This window comes from Echinops telfairi, unplaced genomic scaffold (assembly GCF_000313985.2).
Source record: "Echinops telfairi isolate 266 unplaced genomic scaffold, ASM31398v2 ScPeMD7_7;HRSCAF=31, whole genome shotgun sequence".
NCBI lineage: Eukaryota > Metazoa > Chordata > Mammalia > Afrosoricida > Tenrecidae > Echinops > Echinops telfairi.
In genome coordinates this window covers 8,487,352-8,506,497 of record NW_022103904.1, presented here as the reverse complement: position 1 = coordinate 8,506,497, position 19,146 = coordinate 8,487,352, and the positions used below count along the sequence as shown (strand labels likewise).

The following is a 19,146-nucleotide window of genomic DNA, read 5'->3' as shown; positions in this document are numbered from 1 at the left end:
AGGTGACAGGACTTCTTACATTCTTTAGACAGGTTGTCAGGAGGGACCGGCTGGTGAAGCACAAAGTGCTTGGTCAGAGAAAGAGAGAGTCTCTCGATGAGATGATTGACAGCGTGCCTACAACAGCAGACCGAAGCAAAGCAGCCATTGTGAGGATGGTGCAAGAGCAGGCAGGTTTTTGATGTGTTGCACACAGGCTCACTGTGAGTCGGAATCAACTTCATGGCCTCTAACCACAGTTCATTTACTCACTACCATCGAGTCAATTCTGATGCATAGCGACTCTCTAGGACAGGGTAGAACTTCCCTGCTGGTTTCTGAGACTGTAACTCTATGGGAGTAGAAAGCCTCCTCTTTCTCTCTAAGAGCAGCTGTCGTCTTAGAACTGCTAACCTTGTGAGTAACCCAGTACACCATCAGGGCTTCCATTAAGGCAACAGCGTAGACGTTTAATGATGTATGAAAGTGCCCATCTCATTGTATGGTTCTAGCTATTTTCTAGGGGAGGTGTTATTTATTTTTAATGTGTATAGGCAGTGTATAGGCGGGTTCCCAACCCTGTCTGGTAACTAGTTGTCTGACTTGGGAAAATCACTCTCCTTCCTGTGCCGTGAGTTTTCTCAACTGTGAAATGAAAGAGTAACACAGAGCCTTTTTGATCAAGTTTCAGCGAAGATTAATACACATGGGTAGGAAGCCTTTTCCTACCTCACAGTAAGTACCAAACGTCACCCCTGGCACCAAGTTGATTCTGAGTCACAGCGACCCTTGATAAGGTTTCTGAGGCTATACATCTTTACAGAGTGGAAATGGTTGTTGGGTTTGAACTGCTGACCTTATCATTAGCTTTCCAACTGCTTACTTAGTAGTTGGTTTTTTTTAAAAAGCAATCAAAAGACTGGTCATTGACTTGTTTCTGACTCATGACTACTCCATGTACTACAGAGTAGAACTGCCCTCCACAGGTTGTTCAAGGAGCGCGGGTGAGAATGGTGGTTATGCATTGGGTTGCTAATGGCTAGGTCAAGCAGTTCAAAACCACCAGGGACTCCTGGGGAGGAATATGGGACTTTTTACTGTCCTAAAGAGCTACAGTCTGGGAAACTCATAGGAGCAGTTCTACCCTCTCCTAGAGGGTAGGCACCACTCAGTGGCAGTGAGTTTGCTTTGGGTTGATGTATCCAGAATAGGTTACCAGGCATTTTCTTCCCGATGCTTCTGCATGGATTCAAACGTCTAACCTTTCAGTGAGTAGTTGAGCATTTAGTCTTTTGTACCACCTGCGCAAAAGTGCTGAACCATCAACTCTGCATTCAACATTTCAAACCACATTTTATCCTCCCCCGAACCGCACCCCAGTTCTCTTTTTCCTCTGATGGACCTCTGTCCTCCCTGTCACCTAAGTCAATCCCTTTCAGCTCTTTAGCCCGCTGCTTCATCTTTCCACGCTTGTCCTCCTTCCCCTGGGACCCTCCGAAGCCTGTTCTTTGGTGTGCACGTTTTTGTCTTGGTTGTAGGAGTGGTCTCTCCCAATATTGGTCCTTTGAGGATTGACCAGCTTCCCTCAGCGTAATGTTCTCTCGGTCCATCCATGTTGCAGGTGCTTCCTGGTTTCAGCCCTGATTTTTAGAGATGTCTAGTAGCTCACTGTCATGTGAACCAACATTTCGTTATCCATTCTTCTGGGCTGTTTCCAGCTTCTCGCTAATGTAAACGGGTCTGCCATGAACCTGGGAGTGTATCTGCCTGCCCTTCCTGTGGCTTTACTTCGTGAGGGCATCTATCCAGCAGAGGTGTTGCCGGTGTGTACTGAGTCTCTACTCCCAGGCGTTGGAGGTAGCTCCATATCACGCTCCACAGTGGCTGCACACACTGACAGCCGCACCAGCAGGGTCCGAGACTGCCGCGCTCTCTGCAGCCTCTCCAGCGTTGGTTGGCTTCTGGTGTTTTTGAATTGGGCTGTCAGTGAAAATTGATACCTCTTCATTGTTTTGATTTACATTTCCCGGATGGTTAATCATTACGAACATTTTTTCCCCATATATTTTTTAGCTGCTTTTGGTGAATTGTTCATGCACTTGGCCCACTCTTTAATTAGCTTATTCATTGTTTTCTTTTTGAGGTATTGCAGCTTTTTGTACATTTTGGGGATTAGTCTCTTGACTGTATGTCTTTGCTAAAGATTTTCCCCTTGTTCCTGGGTTCTCTTTTTCCTCTTTTGGTGGAGTCTTTGCTGCATATCCCTGTCTTATTTTTAGATGGTCTCCGTCATCTATTTGTTCATCTACTATGTGCTTCTTTCGTTGTGGTTGTTGGACAGAATGTCTTTGCTTGGCCATAGGGCCCTTCGGTTTGTATCTATCTTCTCATTGATCTTTATAGTTGTGGGATTGACGTGTTGGGTCTTTGATCTACCTTTAGTTCGTTTTTGTACATGGGGTTCTGTGTGGATATTGTTTCATTCTTCCACTTTGTAGGTACATAATAGTACCTACACTGTACGTACATAGTACCAAGCTGTTTTGACTACTGTGGGTATATTTAATAGGTTTTGAGGCCATGAACTGAGAGGCCCCCTATTTTGTTCTTCTTAAGAAGTTATTTGCTTATCATTGGTTTCTTCCTTCTCTATATAAAGTAGGTAATTAGTCTATCCATTTCTTAAAAGGATGGAGTTGGGGTCTGGATGGGAATTGTGTTATAGCATTGTGAAAATCTAAAACACTACCACATGTGTTTCAGATTAGAACTCTGTTCCATGATTGGGTTTTCAGTGACTGTGGTGCTTCTTTCAGAAGGAGCCCTGGTGGCATATTGAGTTTTGAGTTGGGCTGCTAATCACAAGGTTAGCAGTTCAAACCCACCAGCTGCTATACAGGAGAAACATGAGGTTTTTTGCTCTCCTAAAGATTTAAAGTCTTCGAAACCCAAAGAGGAGGCAGCTCTACTGTGTGTCCTGTTGTGTGGCTATGATTCAGAATTTACTCGAAGGCAAGGAGGCAGGTAGTCATTCAGAAGACCACTGGACCTTTCTTAGAGGTAACTTCAAGCCCATCCACCTTTGGGTTCGTGGTCAAGTGCTTAACTGTGTTTGTGCCACCCAGGGACTCCTAAATAGATGTTAGCGTTCATTAACTGGTACATTGTTAATAGTTTTCAGTTGGCTGGCTTTTGAAAAAATAAAAAGGATAAAAAGAATAAATGAGGCTAAAATTATTTGTGTTTTAGGAAAGTAGATGAATTTGGTCTTTTACTTATTTTCATAATTGTTCACATTGGTACTTTCTTAAAGTAAAACTACATGCCTTCCCATTGCAACAATAAGTATTCCTGAGTGTGTTTGGGAAGCTAGAACAAGGCCAAACGAAGGATCTGATCTATTCTTCCAGTCCCAGTGGAGGGGGTATGGCAGGGGCTTGGTGGCACCCGTGAGGAGCACAGACCTGCTGGGGTACCTGCATAACACCTGCTGTCATGGCCATGCAGGTGTGTTTAAGGGGAGATTACATTTTGTGGCTCTGCCTTCTTCACGCAGACAGTGCCTGAGCCATTATCTGGAAGCATTTACCAAGTTGCAGACTTCTTTTAAAAACAGTATTTTGTTTTTAGTGAAGTTTTTACCCAGCAGCTTTGGTTCTCTCTCAGCTGTGTTTCCACGAGCTGTTCGGGGGCATCGATTAGTCTTCGCAATGTGTGAAAGTTCTCGCCGTGCCCATCCTTGTTCTGTTTCCGTTCACCTTGTTTCCCTGCCCCTCACAGGCCCACCTATTAAGTCACATGCAGCTGCTTTTTAAAAGACAAATGGTACTGACGGATGAGAATGCATTAGCAACAGTTTCGGCTCAAGATTTGACTAGGCCATCCCTGCACGCAGTGCTCCTTGGGAGTCCTCCAATTCAGCAGCTCTTTGGAACTTTTAGTGTGGGCTTTTGGGGTTGGTATTTGAGGTTCTCTGTCATGGGGGGCTGGCTGGGCACCATCCTCTTCTTCTGGTCTCAGGAATGATGAAGCTGTGGTTTGTGTAGACTATGAGTCCTGTCAACTAATATCTTCTTTGAATCCTTGGTTTCCTTGTGTTTCTTCAAAAAACAAAACCCAAACTCACTGGCATCAAGTCAATTCCTACTCACAGTGACCCGATAGGGCAGCGTAGAACTGTCCCTGTGGGCTCTGAGACTGTTAACTCCTTGTGGGAGTCGAAAGCCTTCTCTTTCCTAAGAACAACAGTTTTCAAGCTGTTGACTTTGAGGTTAGCAGCCCTGTGCATAATTTGCTCTGCTCCAGTTGATTCTCAGATGGGTGCTTATAAGCTTTTATGATCCCAGACATTATTCAGCAAACTAGGATGCAGAACATAACTTTATGAACTTTATTATTCCATGTGCCCGAGAGGCCCCACAAGACTGCGTTCATAATCTTTCAAACCCAGAACTATAATCCCATGAGGTATTTGGTTAGGTCTAAAGAGTATCCATAATTGTGCCTCTTATTGCTTTATTATGCATTTCAATAAATGCACAGACACTTAGATGCATATAAATGTACATATGAGTATAAGATGAGCCCTGTCGGTGCTGTGAGTTAAGCGTTATTAGGCTGCTAACCAGAAGGCCAGTGATTCAAACCCACCAGCTGCTCCTTTGGAGAAAGCTGAGACTTTCTGCGCCCTAAAGATTTGTAGTCTGGGAAGCGCTACACAGAGAATCACTGTGAGTTAGAATTCACTTGACGGCAGTGGGTTTAGTTTTGCGTTTTTGAGCACTTTTAACAGAGCCTTGATAAGGTGGCGAAATTGCTTAGCTCCCATTCTGCAGGAGAAAGGCATGGTAGGCTGCTTCCCTAAAGATTCACAGCCTCGGAAACCTTGGGCGCAGTTTCATCTATAGTGTTGCTGTACATCAGAATGGCCTAGTTGGTAGTGGGGTTGACTTTTCCATAGTGTACACCTATCATGGGGCTTCAAAAGTTTTTGGAAAAACAGAAAGAAATACATGATAGTGAGCTCTTTGAAGTCCCCTTGTATGTGCCTATCTATACATACATACATACATACATACATACATACATACATACCCAGACATATATTTGGGGTGTTTTTCAGAAATTATATAGATGCCATAGAAAGTACCCAGCAGGTCCTTCTTCCTGTGTACTCTTTAGCCACACCACATACCTTCCTTAAGCTGTGTCTCCTTCCCCTCCCTCATCGTCCCCTCTTCCATCCCCCCAGATGACAAGCGTCCACTGCTGTGCAGAGTGCACCACGGTCACTGCAGAACGAACATCAGCTTCTGGGACTTTGCCTGCCCAGGCCATTTCACGAGAGGGAATGTAAACTAGGTATTTTTGGTGATTGACATTGTGCTCCACATAATACCCTCCAGGTTCCTCCAAGATGTTTTGGGAACTCCGTTTTCCATTGTGTATACGTACGTGCCATTATTTATCTGACGATGGGCACTTTGGTTGTTTTTATCTTTTTCCGAGTCCGAATTGTGCTGCAGTGAACAGGGTCTGCATCTCTGCTTGTAGCCCGTCTGTCGCATCTCTAGGGTGCTCGCTTAGCAATGGCATCGCCGAGTCTCTTGGCAGCTCTCCCTCTCCTTGTTGTGTTTGGGCTTTGTTTTGCAGAACCGCCAGATCGTGTCCCACACGAGCGGCACCATTTTGCATTCCCACCAGCAATGGTTGGTGACTTCTTGGCTAGGTAACCACACCCAGGCTGTGCAGGCCAAGTCCTGTCACACTTAGGCTGAAACGAGCAAGAATCAACAAGATGATGAATATGTCCAGTTCCCACTGGCGGAATGGTTAGGAACCCTGCCACTAAGGGAGTGTGGAGCCCTGTGAGAGAAAAGACCTGGCAGTGGACGCCCATAAGGATCGCGGCCCAAGAAACCATATGGTACCGGTTTGCCCTGTCATACAGGTATATGCTTTTGTGGTAATCGACAGGCGGCCATGCCACAGGACACCCACCGGTTACGGGCTGTCAGGAGCCCTGGTGGTGCAGTGGACTGTGTGTTTGGCCGCGAACCACAAGACCGCAGTTCAGAACTGCCAGCCGCTCCAAGGGAGAAACATGAGGCTTTCTACTCCTGTGAAAAGTCGGTCTGGGAAACACACTGGGGCAGTGTTCTGCCCTGCCCTACTGGTCACTGTGAGTTGGAATCGACTTGACGGCAGTGTGTTGTTGTGGTGCCTGCTTGCAACCTGGGCACGCGGAGTCCTTTCAAAGGAGCAGGTGTATGGACTGACTCAACTGTGCACCTCTCACTGCCGAGGTCAGGGTCGAGGGGCCATTGCTGTGCAGAAGCCACCCAGGAGCGCACTGTACTCGCCCCTGCCCTTGCCTCTCCTCTGCGCACGCGGAGCATGGAGCCTTCAGCTCACTCCGATATCATAATGGTGTTGTTTTGAGATATGCTCTTCAGGAGGGGCTGATTCCTGCAGAGGTGGAAGCACGTTCTGTGAAGTTTATCAGAAGAGACCACCACCACATGCTGAAGCTTTCTCATTACACGGGCTTCTGAAACACGCAACCCATACCCACCAGAAGAAGCGCACGGAGGGGGCAATTCAAAGGAGGCATAGGAAGGTTAGGGGACAGGACTTTCCTGCTCTGGGTGGGGTGGGGAGAAGGCAACCTGGGAATCACCATTTGAAAGAGCTGCCAGAAGAAGCTGCGATTCCTCCCGCAGAGCCTTTAAAGGAAAACCAGGCCCAGAGTCCTCCTGGCCAGGCGGGGGCGGGGGCAGATCTCAGGATGATAGGATGGGTCCTTTGGGAGGATGCAGGCGGCCGTGGCAGCAGCTTGGACACTCTGGCCTTGCAAACAGGGGTTTCATTGTTTTTGCTAGAGTGTTGGCTGGCTGTAGATCTAATTATTGAATCTTAACTGCTCAGGTCTGGATGTGCAAAGTAAGAGAGACTCTTAATTCTTTGCTTATGAAAGCCCGGGAAAAAAGAGTTCTCAAAGAAATCCCTTAAACTTAAATGTTCTTGAGACTCTTACTCACAGATAGGCATAAATGCACTATTAAGCAGAAGGGTGGCAGAGGGGGAGAGGAGGGTGGGGGGAGCGGCCCTCCTGGGAATTTATTGTACTGCCTTTGATGTAACTAATTAATTCACTCGGTGTAAGCAGTGACTAACAACTGATAGCAAGCTAATAGAAGAAGCTTCACAGAAATTTAGAGTTCTTCATTCAAGGAGGGTCTTGGCACACTCAGAAAGAAGGAATATTTCCTCCTCTCTTTTAAAGGAGAACTTGAAAAGGTTCTCAAGGGGGAAACCTCAACACAAAACAAACCAAACCTGTTGCCATCAATTTAGTTCCTCTTAGGGCGACCCGTGCCCTATAGAAGGGGGACTGCTCCTGACAGTTTTCTTGGCTGCATGCTGTATGCCATAAATGGAATAGGGAGCCTGGGTGGTGCTGGTGGTTAGCGCTCAGTTCCTCACTGTACCCCGTTTGTACTACAGTGGTGCTGCCCAAGAAAGGTCTGGTGAACTGCTTCTATAGAGATCACAGCCAGCTGTATCCTGTAGCACACAGGATGCCCAAGACTTAGGAGTCGACTTGATAGCAATGCAACCCTGTCTACTTTTGAATTTTTAATCTCAATAGAAGCATATTGTAAGGCCCTCTTTCTATTCTACAGCACCGCTGGGTAGACTTGAACCACTAATCTTTAGGTGAGTCATGCGGCATGTGAGCCATTTGCTATTGGCTTGCGACCTTTGCTCCTCTTCCCAGATGCGTACAGGCTTTGGCTAATGCTCTTGGTTTAGAAGTTTGAAAGATGGGTGTCATCCCGCTCACAGTGCCTGGACGTCCATGCTCAGTGTGTTCAGGGTAATAGTCACCACTCAGAACATCCCCTCAGGTGCGGGGAGGGGGTGGTAGACTCTCAGTTTTGATGGCTTGGAGGAGTGGAAACTCTGCTGGCCCCAGGCCATACTTGGCAAGGCCTCAGACAGGTTGATAGTGTTATCAGCTCTTGATTCCCCAGATAGGCAGGGCCTCATCTTGTTATTATCTTTTTAAAAGGCAGGAGTCTGCTTGCTCTGCATACCAGCAGCCCTCTTTGCTGCAGTCCTGGGGACAGTCATTTCAGGTTTTACATTTTAGTTTATCTAAATTCCCATCTTGCCTTTTCTGCCCACACTTTTCTCTCCCAAGCACCGCCTTTGAAGTTGAATGGAGGTTTGTAAACTGTGCAGTTGTGGGGAGCCTTGGATTGAGTGCTCTGCTGCCCGGGCGCTTTTTGGAGCAAATAGTTCCCAGGGAAGGACCCATGGCGGGATGCTGTCAGTCTAGACTGTGTTTTATGCTTTGGCAAAAAGAACCTTAGAAATGTCCCAGTAATTTGCACTCATGACTCCTATGGGGCATTTGCTCTGTTTGCTCCTTTCACACTGGGGCCCCCTGCACGAGGAAGGAGCTGAGGGATGAGGGAGGGGGTGTCACTCGGATTTCTCTAGATGTCCACCTCTGCTGTAGCCCGCTTGTGTCGCAGGCCTGGCAGTGTGGTTTAAAGGTTGCACACAAAGCCGAGCGCTTGTGCCTGATCCATCTGGGCACTCCGTCTGCCATCAGTCATTGTCACTGGGAGATGTATGTGTAGCCGCACAAGGGCAGTGGCTGACCCCAGGGATATTGGAAATGTTCTTAGAGAAGGCATTGTTTGCTCACTCCCTTGTGAAGCCCAGATTTTGATATTCTTAGGGAGCCTAGGCAGAACTGCAGTCTAGAGGAAAAGTGGAAATGTAAGGTCTGAAAAACTCCAGGAACTTTCTTCCCTCTCCCTAGGATAATTCATGCTCATGTATAGACTTACCCTCCGATCATTGTCATTTCTGATCTCTCTGACCCAAGTCTTGGGGTGGAATCTGAAACAGACACGGGAGACTTGGGCTCCATTGCTGTTCATTTACAGCACATCAAAATGTAAATAAAGCCAAGACATAAAAGCTGACAAGGTGCAACACGTGTATAATAGGGAAAAAGAAAGAATGCCCCTTTCCAAACATAGGGAGATCATTTGCTGGGAGACCAGAAAAAAACGATGCTCTGTTTCTTCTTAAGAAGAATAAGGCAAGGCTAAAGAGAGCATATTAAAATAGCCAGCAGAAGGCCACTAAAGTCAGCTATTGGCTGAAACTTCTGAAAGTACTGTGGGGGTAGATTTGTAGCCCTCAGTAGGGGAGTGTGTGACTTCAGGCATGCGTAGGAGAGAATTGAGAATTGAGGAGTGGATCTGATATTGCTGCATCAGTTGTTGTGAATAGCTGCTTTGGAGTTCATTGTGAACTCTTGGCAGGGCCTCTACTGTGGAATGGACCTGTGCTATCTCCGCAAATGGCAACTAATCAAACTATTGTGATCCACAGGGTTTTCATTGGCAGATTTTCCGAAGTAGATCCTAGTCCAGAAACTGCTGCAACCTGTTCGGCATCACTGTTGTTCTTGTTAGGGTTCCTTGAGCTGGCTGTGACTCATAGCAACTCTGTTTAGACACAGCAGAAGGAAACATAGGCAGGCCCTGTGGCATCCTCACAGTTATTGTTAAAGTGCCAATCCATCTCGCTGAGGGTCTTTTTCCCTCTGACCTCCTGCTTTACGGAGCTCGATGGCCTTTCCCAGGACCTGGTCTCTCCTGATAACATCTCAACAGTACATGAGATGAAGATTCCCCACATTCTCCCTTCCAAGGAGCACTCTGACTGCATGTGTTCCAAGACTGATTTGTTTGTTCTTCTGGCACTCCACCATACACGGTACTTTATGCATCATCAACACCATAATTCAAATGCATTCAGAAGCCTCACTGACAGATGTGTCGTTGGTTGTTTTTGAAGTGCACTGTCCAGGACTCCTGGATCTTGCTCACGGAAACTGCTGTTGCTCATGGAAGCTGCTATTTCTACCCTTGAACTCCCATGTATCTCCCTTGAAGCACCCAGAACTGTCATTCTTGTCCTCCTTGTTTTTCGAGAATGACTTTGGGTGGGCAAAAATGTCATAGGAGAGTAGTGTAAGGGTGTTCCCCCATTCTTAATTGGTATGGGAAGATGAGGTGAGGGGACATAGAGACCCCAGGTATCATTATGAAAGTTTACCTAGTCATAGACTTCTGGATCAGCAAAGAGTAGCCAATAAGTTCTGTCCTATTTGTGATCATGACCCTGGATTTCATACCTGGTTCTTTGTCCCTCCATCATTGGGTCCTTGTGAGGCTCTAATGAGATGATGTAAATTATAAAGCATCCTATCACGGTAAAGCACTGCTTTGTTTTCTTCTTAAGGCGGCGGGGGAGTGGGGGTGGAGGTGTCCATGTTTGCTGCTAAGAGTCAGCAGAAGTGATCTACATATTTATTGAGACTCAATCCTGTGTTTCAGTTCATTTGAAGATGTCTTTATTATGTCACTCAATATAGAAGTGATGAGGTTTCCCATTCCCAGACCTTCTTAAACATGGAAATACTATTTTCTTTTGAGAATTCTACTTGGCTAGATATTTGACTATCCAGCCTTTTCTTCTTCCTTTTTCTCCACCTTACCATTTTGTGCCCTGCCCCCCACTCCCCTCATCCGCACTGTATCCCGCGCCCCCCACCCCCCCCACCCCCATCATTTTGGTTCACCGCAGCAACCTGAGTGCTACTTTTCTGGGAAAGCCTGATATTCTGACTTCAGTTTTGTAATTTAATGATGGAGAGTTTCCTTAGTAAACCAAATTTAGAGTCCTAGAATGCTTATCTTATATCCAGACCTTGAACATAAAAGACATTTTATACCCGCAATTGTTCATTTAATGAGCAAATGCAGAGTGCAGGCCGGTTAAGGGATTGAGCTATATGCACTATTATTGCAAGAAGTATTCCGAAATACCAGAAATAGGACGTAAGCTCTGATCAGGGAGACTGCGAGCACAATTACCTTCTTTTCAAATCCTTCTGTGACACTGCGGGAGGAAAAAGGACTTTGAAACTTGAAAGGAAAGAGCTTGCTTTCAACCTCAAAAGCTAGGAGGAAAGGGCTCTGAAATTTGCTCAGAATTCCCAATTCACCATTAGCCTGTTTCTTCCTTTAGCCTCAAGGCATTCTCCGCTTTTTGAAAAGATGTTAAGAAATTCAGTCACAATAGAGAGCCGAGTTTTGAACATGTTTCACTCGGCCCATTGAGGTCTGGGCTCCAGCCTTTGTGTGGGGTGAATTGAGCTGAGCGGCTTGCTGGTTGGAGAGAGGTGAATGAGGAGTCGCTGGGCAGTGGCAAATTCTGGCGAAGAGAAAAGCTCACCCTTCCTTTATTTTACAATATGCATTCCTGTACAATCCCACTAGTGCCAATATGTGGAGCTGAGCCTGTTCTTAAGTCAACACGGAGTACTTGGTTTATAGCAACTCTTGTTAAGTTTGTCTTGTAATTGAAGCTGCTGTTGACCTTGCTTGGAGACCATTTGTAAAACCGTTTATTTAGCATAAACTGAAATAATAAACCCTCCTTCTCGCGGGCTGATTGTGATAGGGTGACATTAGTTTGATTTAATGATTAGCCGCCTGACCCTTCTGCTGGAGAGAGGGCCTTGAATAGGGAGAGTTCACTAGGAAGCACACAGAAAGAATACTAATGAGCTTGTTAAATTTAGCATGGCTCCAACCACTTTTAATTCCTCTAATGGGAGCAGCCGCTGCTGCCTCCGAGAGGGAGCAGGAAGAGACAGGAAAGGGAGAGAGGGAGCAGGAGAGGGAGAGGTGGAGGTGGCAGCGCGGAGAATGATCCTAGCGGGTCCACACATCTGGAGAAAGCTCACCAAGAGAAGTTGGCAGACAGTAGCTAGCCCAAGCCTGGGGACTGAGTTGTGAGTATTGCCCATTGCTTGCGCTCTGCGTCTTTCTACATCTTGGGGGAAGAGAGAAAGTTCTGGCTTTTAAATGGGATGTGGGAGAACAGTTTTAAATGAATGTGAAAAAGGCGGCGGGGGTGGGGTGGGATTGGGTGGGCAGGGGGCAGACACGTTTTGTTAGGGTGACAGGCAGTGTTCCTAGTCGGTGAGGCATTGCATCATTTTAGTTTTTATTTTGGAAGACTCCTGAAACTTTCAACTCAAGTCAAAGGCAAAAAAATCCCCAAAACAACCCAACAACACCCCCCCCCCAAGCAAAACTCCTCTCTGATAACGAGGAATTGTGTTGTCTGTGGACAGACGCACCAGGCAGTGTATCGTTGAGTCCTGCTTCACGCAGAATGATGCCTTTCTCCCAACCTTTACTGCAAACTTTGTCTAAGCAGTTTTCACACCTTTTGAGTTTTCGCTGCACGTTGCTCAGAACATCCGCACGCACATCGGTTGCTTTGGGATGAGTTTGGAAAACCTGGGGCAATTTCTCAAACTCGGCGCTCTGCAGAACAGGAAATTGCCGCTTCCACTGGAGCACATGTGCAGCAGGAAACAAGAACAGACTGGGATTCCGGTAGTATTGAAATTCATTTTCCCCTGAAATCTTGTCGTGAATTGGATGTTTCAGCTTGAGCCCAGAGCCGGCCGCCCTAACAGCCGCCTTGTGTGTGGCTGGTAAATATCTACTGGCAGATACTCTTGGAGCAGCGGCTGCTGGCTTACATTTCTGCAGCCCACTCACTGCCACTTGTTGCCATGGCGGACAGTAGGTCTCTGTCAATAATTTGGCCTGGCGTAGCTTGTCTGCGCTGACTCTCAGGCTTTATTGAACCATTCGGCTCCACGGAACAAGATTAGACAGCTTTCATCCTTTGGCTGGCTGAAGTGTTTGCTAACTTTATAAGCACAGGCAGGAGTCTTGCCTGGAAAAGTTTCCCTTTCACTGTGTCCGAAGGTGCCTGCAGGCTGGAGCGGTTTGTCCTCCGGAGTGTGTGGATGTGCACCGTCAGGTTTTCATCTGCGTGCCCAGCAAAAGCAACTCGGTGCAGGAAGCCAACTTCATGACCGAGTTCTCGGCTGGATTTTTTTTTCTTTTTTTGAGTGTGTATGTGGGCAAGAAAACAAAAGCCAAACCTGCTGCCTTGGAGTTGGCTTCGGACAGGGTAGAACTGGGGTTTCCAAAGCCCTAGTCTTTAGGGAAGCTCACTGCCCCTGCGCCCTCCTGCAGAGCGGCTGAGGGCTTTGAACTAAGGACCCTTGGGCTTGCAGTTTCTTTGCAGCCAAGCTCTTAAACTCCGCTGCATCATCAGGGTTCCTTTTGTAGGGAGGGGAGGTAAAATTTGTAGGGAGGGGAGGCAAAAATGACTTTTGCTGACTGAGCCCCTTCCCCACCCCCCATGAGAAGTTCCATACTAGGGAAAAAAAATCTTGCCTGCTTTTAATGTTACTGGGGGGAATGGCTTAAGATCGATTATTTGAACATTGAGTATTTGTTATTAAAGTTTTAAAACGTAAAGAAGTTGGGTTAACGCTGATTGGGACAATCATGTAGCTAAAGAGGCACCCCAAGCCCCATTTCCACTCACCTCTGCTTTTATCCAACACCCACTTCTTCTCCCAGGTGTGAACCAAGTCTGGCCAGACCTTGCCTATTATTCAGATGCCCACCTAAAAGACATCGTTTCCAAGAAAGCTGATTACAAGCAGCCCCGGGGTTACAGACGACATCCGTTCATAAGGGTATTTTCAAGTTGAATAAGTAGGTTAAGTCTAAACAGGGGCATAAGGTTCTTAGCCTTACTTTCGTGCTACCTTGCCCTGTACATCCCCTGAGTCAGAACTGACTTTGGCATTGAGATTGTGTTTGTTGTTGTTGTTTTCAATCTGGCGTTGGTGCATGGAAAGGCTTTTGAAGCGTTTCCAACGGTCTTAAAGCTGCACATATAGCAAGCGAAGGTGGCTGTGGGTGAAGAACTTGTGGAGTAGGGTCTGCTTGGGTCCTATTAAAGTAGAGGGCAAATTTACATAACATGAAAGGGCAAGTCGAGTTGCTCCCCTGGTAAGTCCAGTGTTTGTAACCCATGGCTGCCTGTAGAGGGACTCCCTTTTAAGAGAAGTTCATTTCTTAGTAGGTTGGTTAAGTGAAGGAACTTAGAGTTTCAAAAGCAGAGCAGATGAATTGAGCTCAGGTTATTCATCTTTTCCATTGAAAGCTAATTATGTGTCGCAGCCTGAAGGTAAGGGTTTGCCTACCTTTCCAAATGCAAAGTCCCATTCTACAGAATTTGCACCTCAGAGCTAGGAGTTCACTTAAAGTTGAATTTTGAATGAAAGATTGTATGCAGAGATCAAATTAGTGGAAAATCTGACTTTATTCACTTGTAGGTTATGGGAATTTTCATAAAACCCACTGAATTTTAGTGTTTCTTATGCTTTTGCAAAAATGAACACCCCTCCCCCCTTAGTCTATTACCTGCAACTTTGCTATTAGTGAAATACAACAGTGGACTAGTGCCAACAAGTATTAGTCACAGGGAATGTACGAATGTAGGTTTTTTAAGGGACACACACACCCACACGCACACCCACCCACCCACCCCTTTGTTTTTAAATAACCAGAAAGCATGGGTCGAATTGCTTTTATAAAGACCAAAATATGTGTAAATTAGGGTTACACCTGACTTTTCTTCAGGCAGGTATTTGATAGATTAAACTCCTAATTTATTCCTTAATTATCAGGTTTAGGGGTGCGGGTCTGCACAACACAGTATTAAAATAATGTTTCACAGTTACTTCGGAGTAGTCAGCAAGTTCAGAGGGATTTGTCTGTTCTGTTTTGCAAGTCATTTGCTAGGGAGGCCAAAAACCCCTCCACCTTGCCTCTTCCAGTCCCAGACACGGCCAGAAAGACCAAAGTTGCTTTGGGGCGTTAGTCATCAGTCAACACAAGGTCGTGGCTGCTGCTTTAGCTTCTGTTTTTCATGTTGGTCTGTGTTTATATTGTACTTTCTATGAAACTTATCAGAAGAGCTATAGAAGTGCTAAAATGTACTTTTCCTGCTTGTGGGCTGCTCAGATCAACATGGGAGGGGTCTTCAGAGGATTATTGGAAAATTTTCATTTTCTTTTATTTTTCCACGACCTTGTGACCGCCCCTGGTATCTGCTGGGAGTTTCCATATATGGACACGATGCATTAGCATGTATCTAAAACCCTGAAAAAACAAAACTCGATTCCGGCTCCTACTAAAGGGCCTTGTTTTTGCCTTCCAAAAGGAATGGAATACCGTTTTAAAATTAGATGTCTAAGAGGTGACTTCACAGCTTTGCTTCCTTAGCACTTACCTGTCAGAGTTCAGTGTGGTGAGTCACTGCACAACTTGTTTGGATGTGCAGGAAGTCCCTGGTTAAGAATGTCACACTCAGAAACCACCCCATCTCACCCTTTAATGTTATGTAAATGTGCCCTCCAGTTTTGAAACACTGGAACTGTTACACACACACAGGTTCTTCATCAGAATCACCTTCACTAGCTGCACGTGCTTGTGAAGGAAAGTTGGGGGGAAAAAACCTTTCAGCCTTTTCTAAAGCTTCACAAGCCTTGATTGCCATCGGGTTGGTCTTTCAAGGCTGTAAATCTTCATGGAAACAGACCACCACATTTTTTACTTTGAAGTGGCTGGTAGATTTGAACCGCCAGCCCCTCCAGTTAACAGCTAAGTGCTTAACCACTGCACCAACCAAGGCTCCTCTTTGTGGGATTCCAAAACCCAAATCTACTGCCAGTGAGTTGACTTAAAAAAAACAAAGGACACAGTAGAACTTCCCTATAGGTTTTCCAGGGCTGTACATCTTTTTTCCTGCTGAGTGTCTGGTAGGTTTGAACCTCAGAGCTGCAGTTGGCAGCAGAGAACAGTAACCATTGCTTTACCTGGGCTCCATCTTTCACAAAAACCAAACCCAAACTCACGGCCATTGAGTTGATTCAGGCAAAGAGCGACCCTATAAGACCAAGTGGCACTTTCACTTTCCAAGGCTGAATTATTTCCTGGATTAAAATACAGTTTTATATGAATCATGTGCACTTGTGATTTATCTACAGATTCAACTTAAAGACACACTTGGGAACCAACCTCATTTATAATCTGGGGCTGCGCGTACTTAGCTTAGGGTGTGTGTACGATACGAATTGTGACTCGTCCAGTTGTTGCAGATTCAATTGAAAAGTTTGGTGTGGTTTTCTGTGCATGAGTTCTGTGATCCACTATTCTAGAAAGATCTTCCAAGCACATTTGCAAACTAATATAGTGGATGGATGAGAGATACTTATAGATCAGAGTAGCTGGAATACCAACTTTCAGGGGCTTCAAAAATTTGGTGGGGGAAATTCCATGATCTTGTCATTCCATTTTGCTACAAACTTTCTGAAGCTCCCTCATCTCTGTGGAAATTTAGATGTGCCAGTGCGATGCTGGTGTAAAGGAGTAGGGGACCCACCACAGCAGGCACACTGGCTGCCTACCTACTTCACCCACATGCCCTTCTTGAGAATGTTTCTCCCCTTTGATTTCAGTTCTGTTATGGGCAGAAACAGGATCAGCCTCCTCCCCTGGGGCACTGTGCACAACAAGGTTGTATGTCCCGCTTCTGACTCAGGGAAATTTCTCAGTGGGTCACCAAATCAACTTGAAAAACAAAAAACAGAAACTTCCAACCCCCTTCTAAGATATCATCCTCTGAGGAACAAGGGAGTGACCCCACTTCAGTCACCCAGAGCATCAGTGAGTGGTAGGCCTTGTCATTTTCCCATTGACCCAATCCTCTGGCTGAGTAAGGGACACTGGATTCCCTCTTTCCAGGCCTTAGGCTGGAGAAACGTGCAGTTCTGTGTGGGACCTGCGAGGACATTGGCAAGTCCAGGATTAATAGCTTCACTGGCAAATGCCCCAGTAAACTGGTGATGATGATTTGCTGGCCCCTCCACATCTAAACTTCATAGGCTCATTTCCTGCTCCCCTTCGTCCTCCCATGTGGACTTTGGAACCCTTACTCATAAGCATTTTTATCTTACCTCATCGCAGCTTAGCTTTCAAAGTTGCCATGAATGAGAAACAGGCGTTGTCCTTTTTTTTTTGGTGGGGGTGGGGTGGGGGTTGTGCTCAGAGGGATACCCAATTTATTACTAGGTCTCAGTTGTTCCTGAAAGTGGATCACAGTGTCTTTCCTTGTCCTTCATTCCCTAGAGGATGAAAGTCCTGGGCAGACCTATCACAGAGAGAGAAGAAACGCAATCACCATGCAGCCGCAGAGTGTCCAGGGACTGGGCAAGGTCAGCGAAGAGCCTTCAACGTCCAGCGACGAGAGGGCTTCACTGATCAAGAAGGAGATCCATGGGTCCATCCCGCACCTGGCCGAGCCCTCCGTCCCTTACCGCGGGACAGTGTTTGCCATGGACCCCCGGAATGGGTACATGGAGCCGCACTACCGTAAGTGCCTAATGCTGCCCAGTGGGGAGGCTGTGTGTGTGTGTGCTCTGTGAGTTATTTGGTGTGCACTAAACAACAAGACTATCTCAATAAAAGGTTTCATTTGCCTCTTTCTCCTCTTCTTCTTTTCTCCTACTCTGACCTTTTGAAAGAGTAGCATAGCCTTAAATCCTTAAGCAACTTTGGGCCTCACTGGGGCAGCCTTTGAGCAGGTGGTCCATCTCATCCATATGGAATTTTCCTTGGAACTAGAACCAGATTTGTTCTACCCAGAAGGTAAATGACTGATGGCAGGGAGTTGTTAACAAGAACTGCACCGGGAGAGGTCTTTAAATAGCATCTCTCCCCATTTCTAGACACCCTGGTGGCATAGTGCCTGAGAGTTGGGCTGATAACTCCCCTGTGGGGAGAAAAATGAGGCTTTTTATACCTGTAAAGAAGTGGGTGTTAACAAACTCAGGGACAAGGGAACAACAAGTGATCTAAAAATCAATGGCGAGGAGGGTGTAGGAGCTTGGTAGGGCTTGATCAAGGGTAATGTAACCGAGAGGAATTACTGAAATCCAGATGAAGGCTGAAATGACAGTGAGACAAGAGGAAAGTAAAAGGAAATAGAGGAAAGAACTAGGAGGCAAAGTGCATTTTTAGAGGTCTAAATACAGGCATGTACATATGTAAATATATGAGGATGGAGAAATAGATATATGTACATATATTTGTTGGTTTAATGTTAAGGTAGCAGATGGACATTGGGCCTCTACTCAAGTACTCTCTTAATGCAAGAACACTTTATTCTATTAAACTGGCATTCCATGAAGCTCACCTTCCCAATAGCATCGCTGAAGACAAAGCAAAGCAGGTGCATTGGCAAATGTGAAGAAAGCTTAGGGTGCCTGGCTATCAAAAGATACAGTGTCTGGGGTCTTGGGGTCTTAAAGGCTTGAAGATAAACAAGTGGCCATCTAGCTGAGAAGCAACAAAGCCCACATGGAAGAAGCACATCAGCCTGTGTGATCACGAGGTGTCGGAAGGATCGGGTATCAGGCATCAAAGAACAAAAAATCATATCATTGTGAATGAGGGGGAGTGTGGAGTGGAGACCCAAAGCCCATCTGTAGGCAACTGGACATCCCCTTAGAGAAGGGTTGCAGGGAGGATACGAACCAGTCAAGGTGCAGTTTAGCACCAATGAAATATACAACTTTCCTCTAGTTCTTTAATGCTTCATCACCCCCACTATCATGATCCCAATTCTGCCTTACAAATCTGGCTAAACCAGAGGATGTACACTGGTACAGATTAGAGCTGAAAACACAGGTATTTTTAAGACTGATAAACCCCTCAGGACCAATAATGAGAGTAGTGATACCAGGAGGGTAAGGAAACGTGAGGGAAGAAGGGGGGAAGCGATCACAATGATCTACATATAACCCTCTCCCTGAGGACGGACAACAGAAAAGTGGGTGAGGGGAGACATCGGTTAGTGTAAGACAAGAGTTGCACAAGCCCCCAATAAAATTATATAAAAAAAAGAAAGAGTTCAGTCTCAGAAGAAACCACAGGGCCAGTTTTACTGTCTCCTATAAGGTTTGTATGAGTCAGGAGCTACTCGATGGAGTGAGTTTGGCTTTTTTGGTATCCCCATTTATAATGACTTTTGGGGACATTTTTTGAGGATGAACAAAGCTCATTGAGCAAATCATAAACTCCAAACATGGGAGAGATTTCTCCACAACTTCCTGTCTCTGTCTAA

General features: G+C 46.0%; 1 protein-coding gene across 1 annotated transcript in view; it reads left to right on the top strand.

Annotated features, from left to right (window-relative positions):
• The window catches only part of GLI3 (GLI family zinc finger 3), a 324,180-nt gene that overhangs the window by 91,622 nt on the left and 213,412 nt on the right, over window positions 1–19,146 (top strand). The window contains exon 2 of the mRNA XM_045286286.1: window positions 17,151–17,393. Coding sequence (XP_045142221.1) covers window positions 17,151–17,393 — 243 coding nt within the window. The remainder of the gene's footprint in view (window positions 1–17,150; window positions 17,394–19,146) is intronic.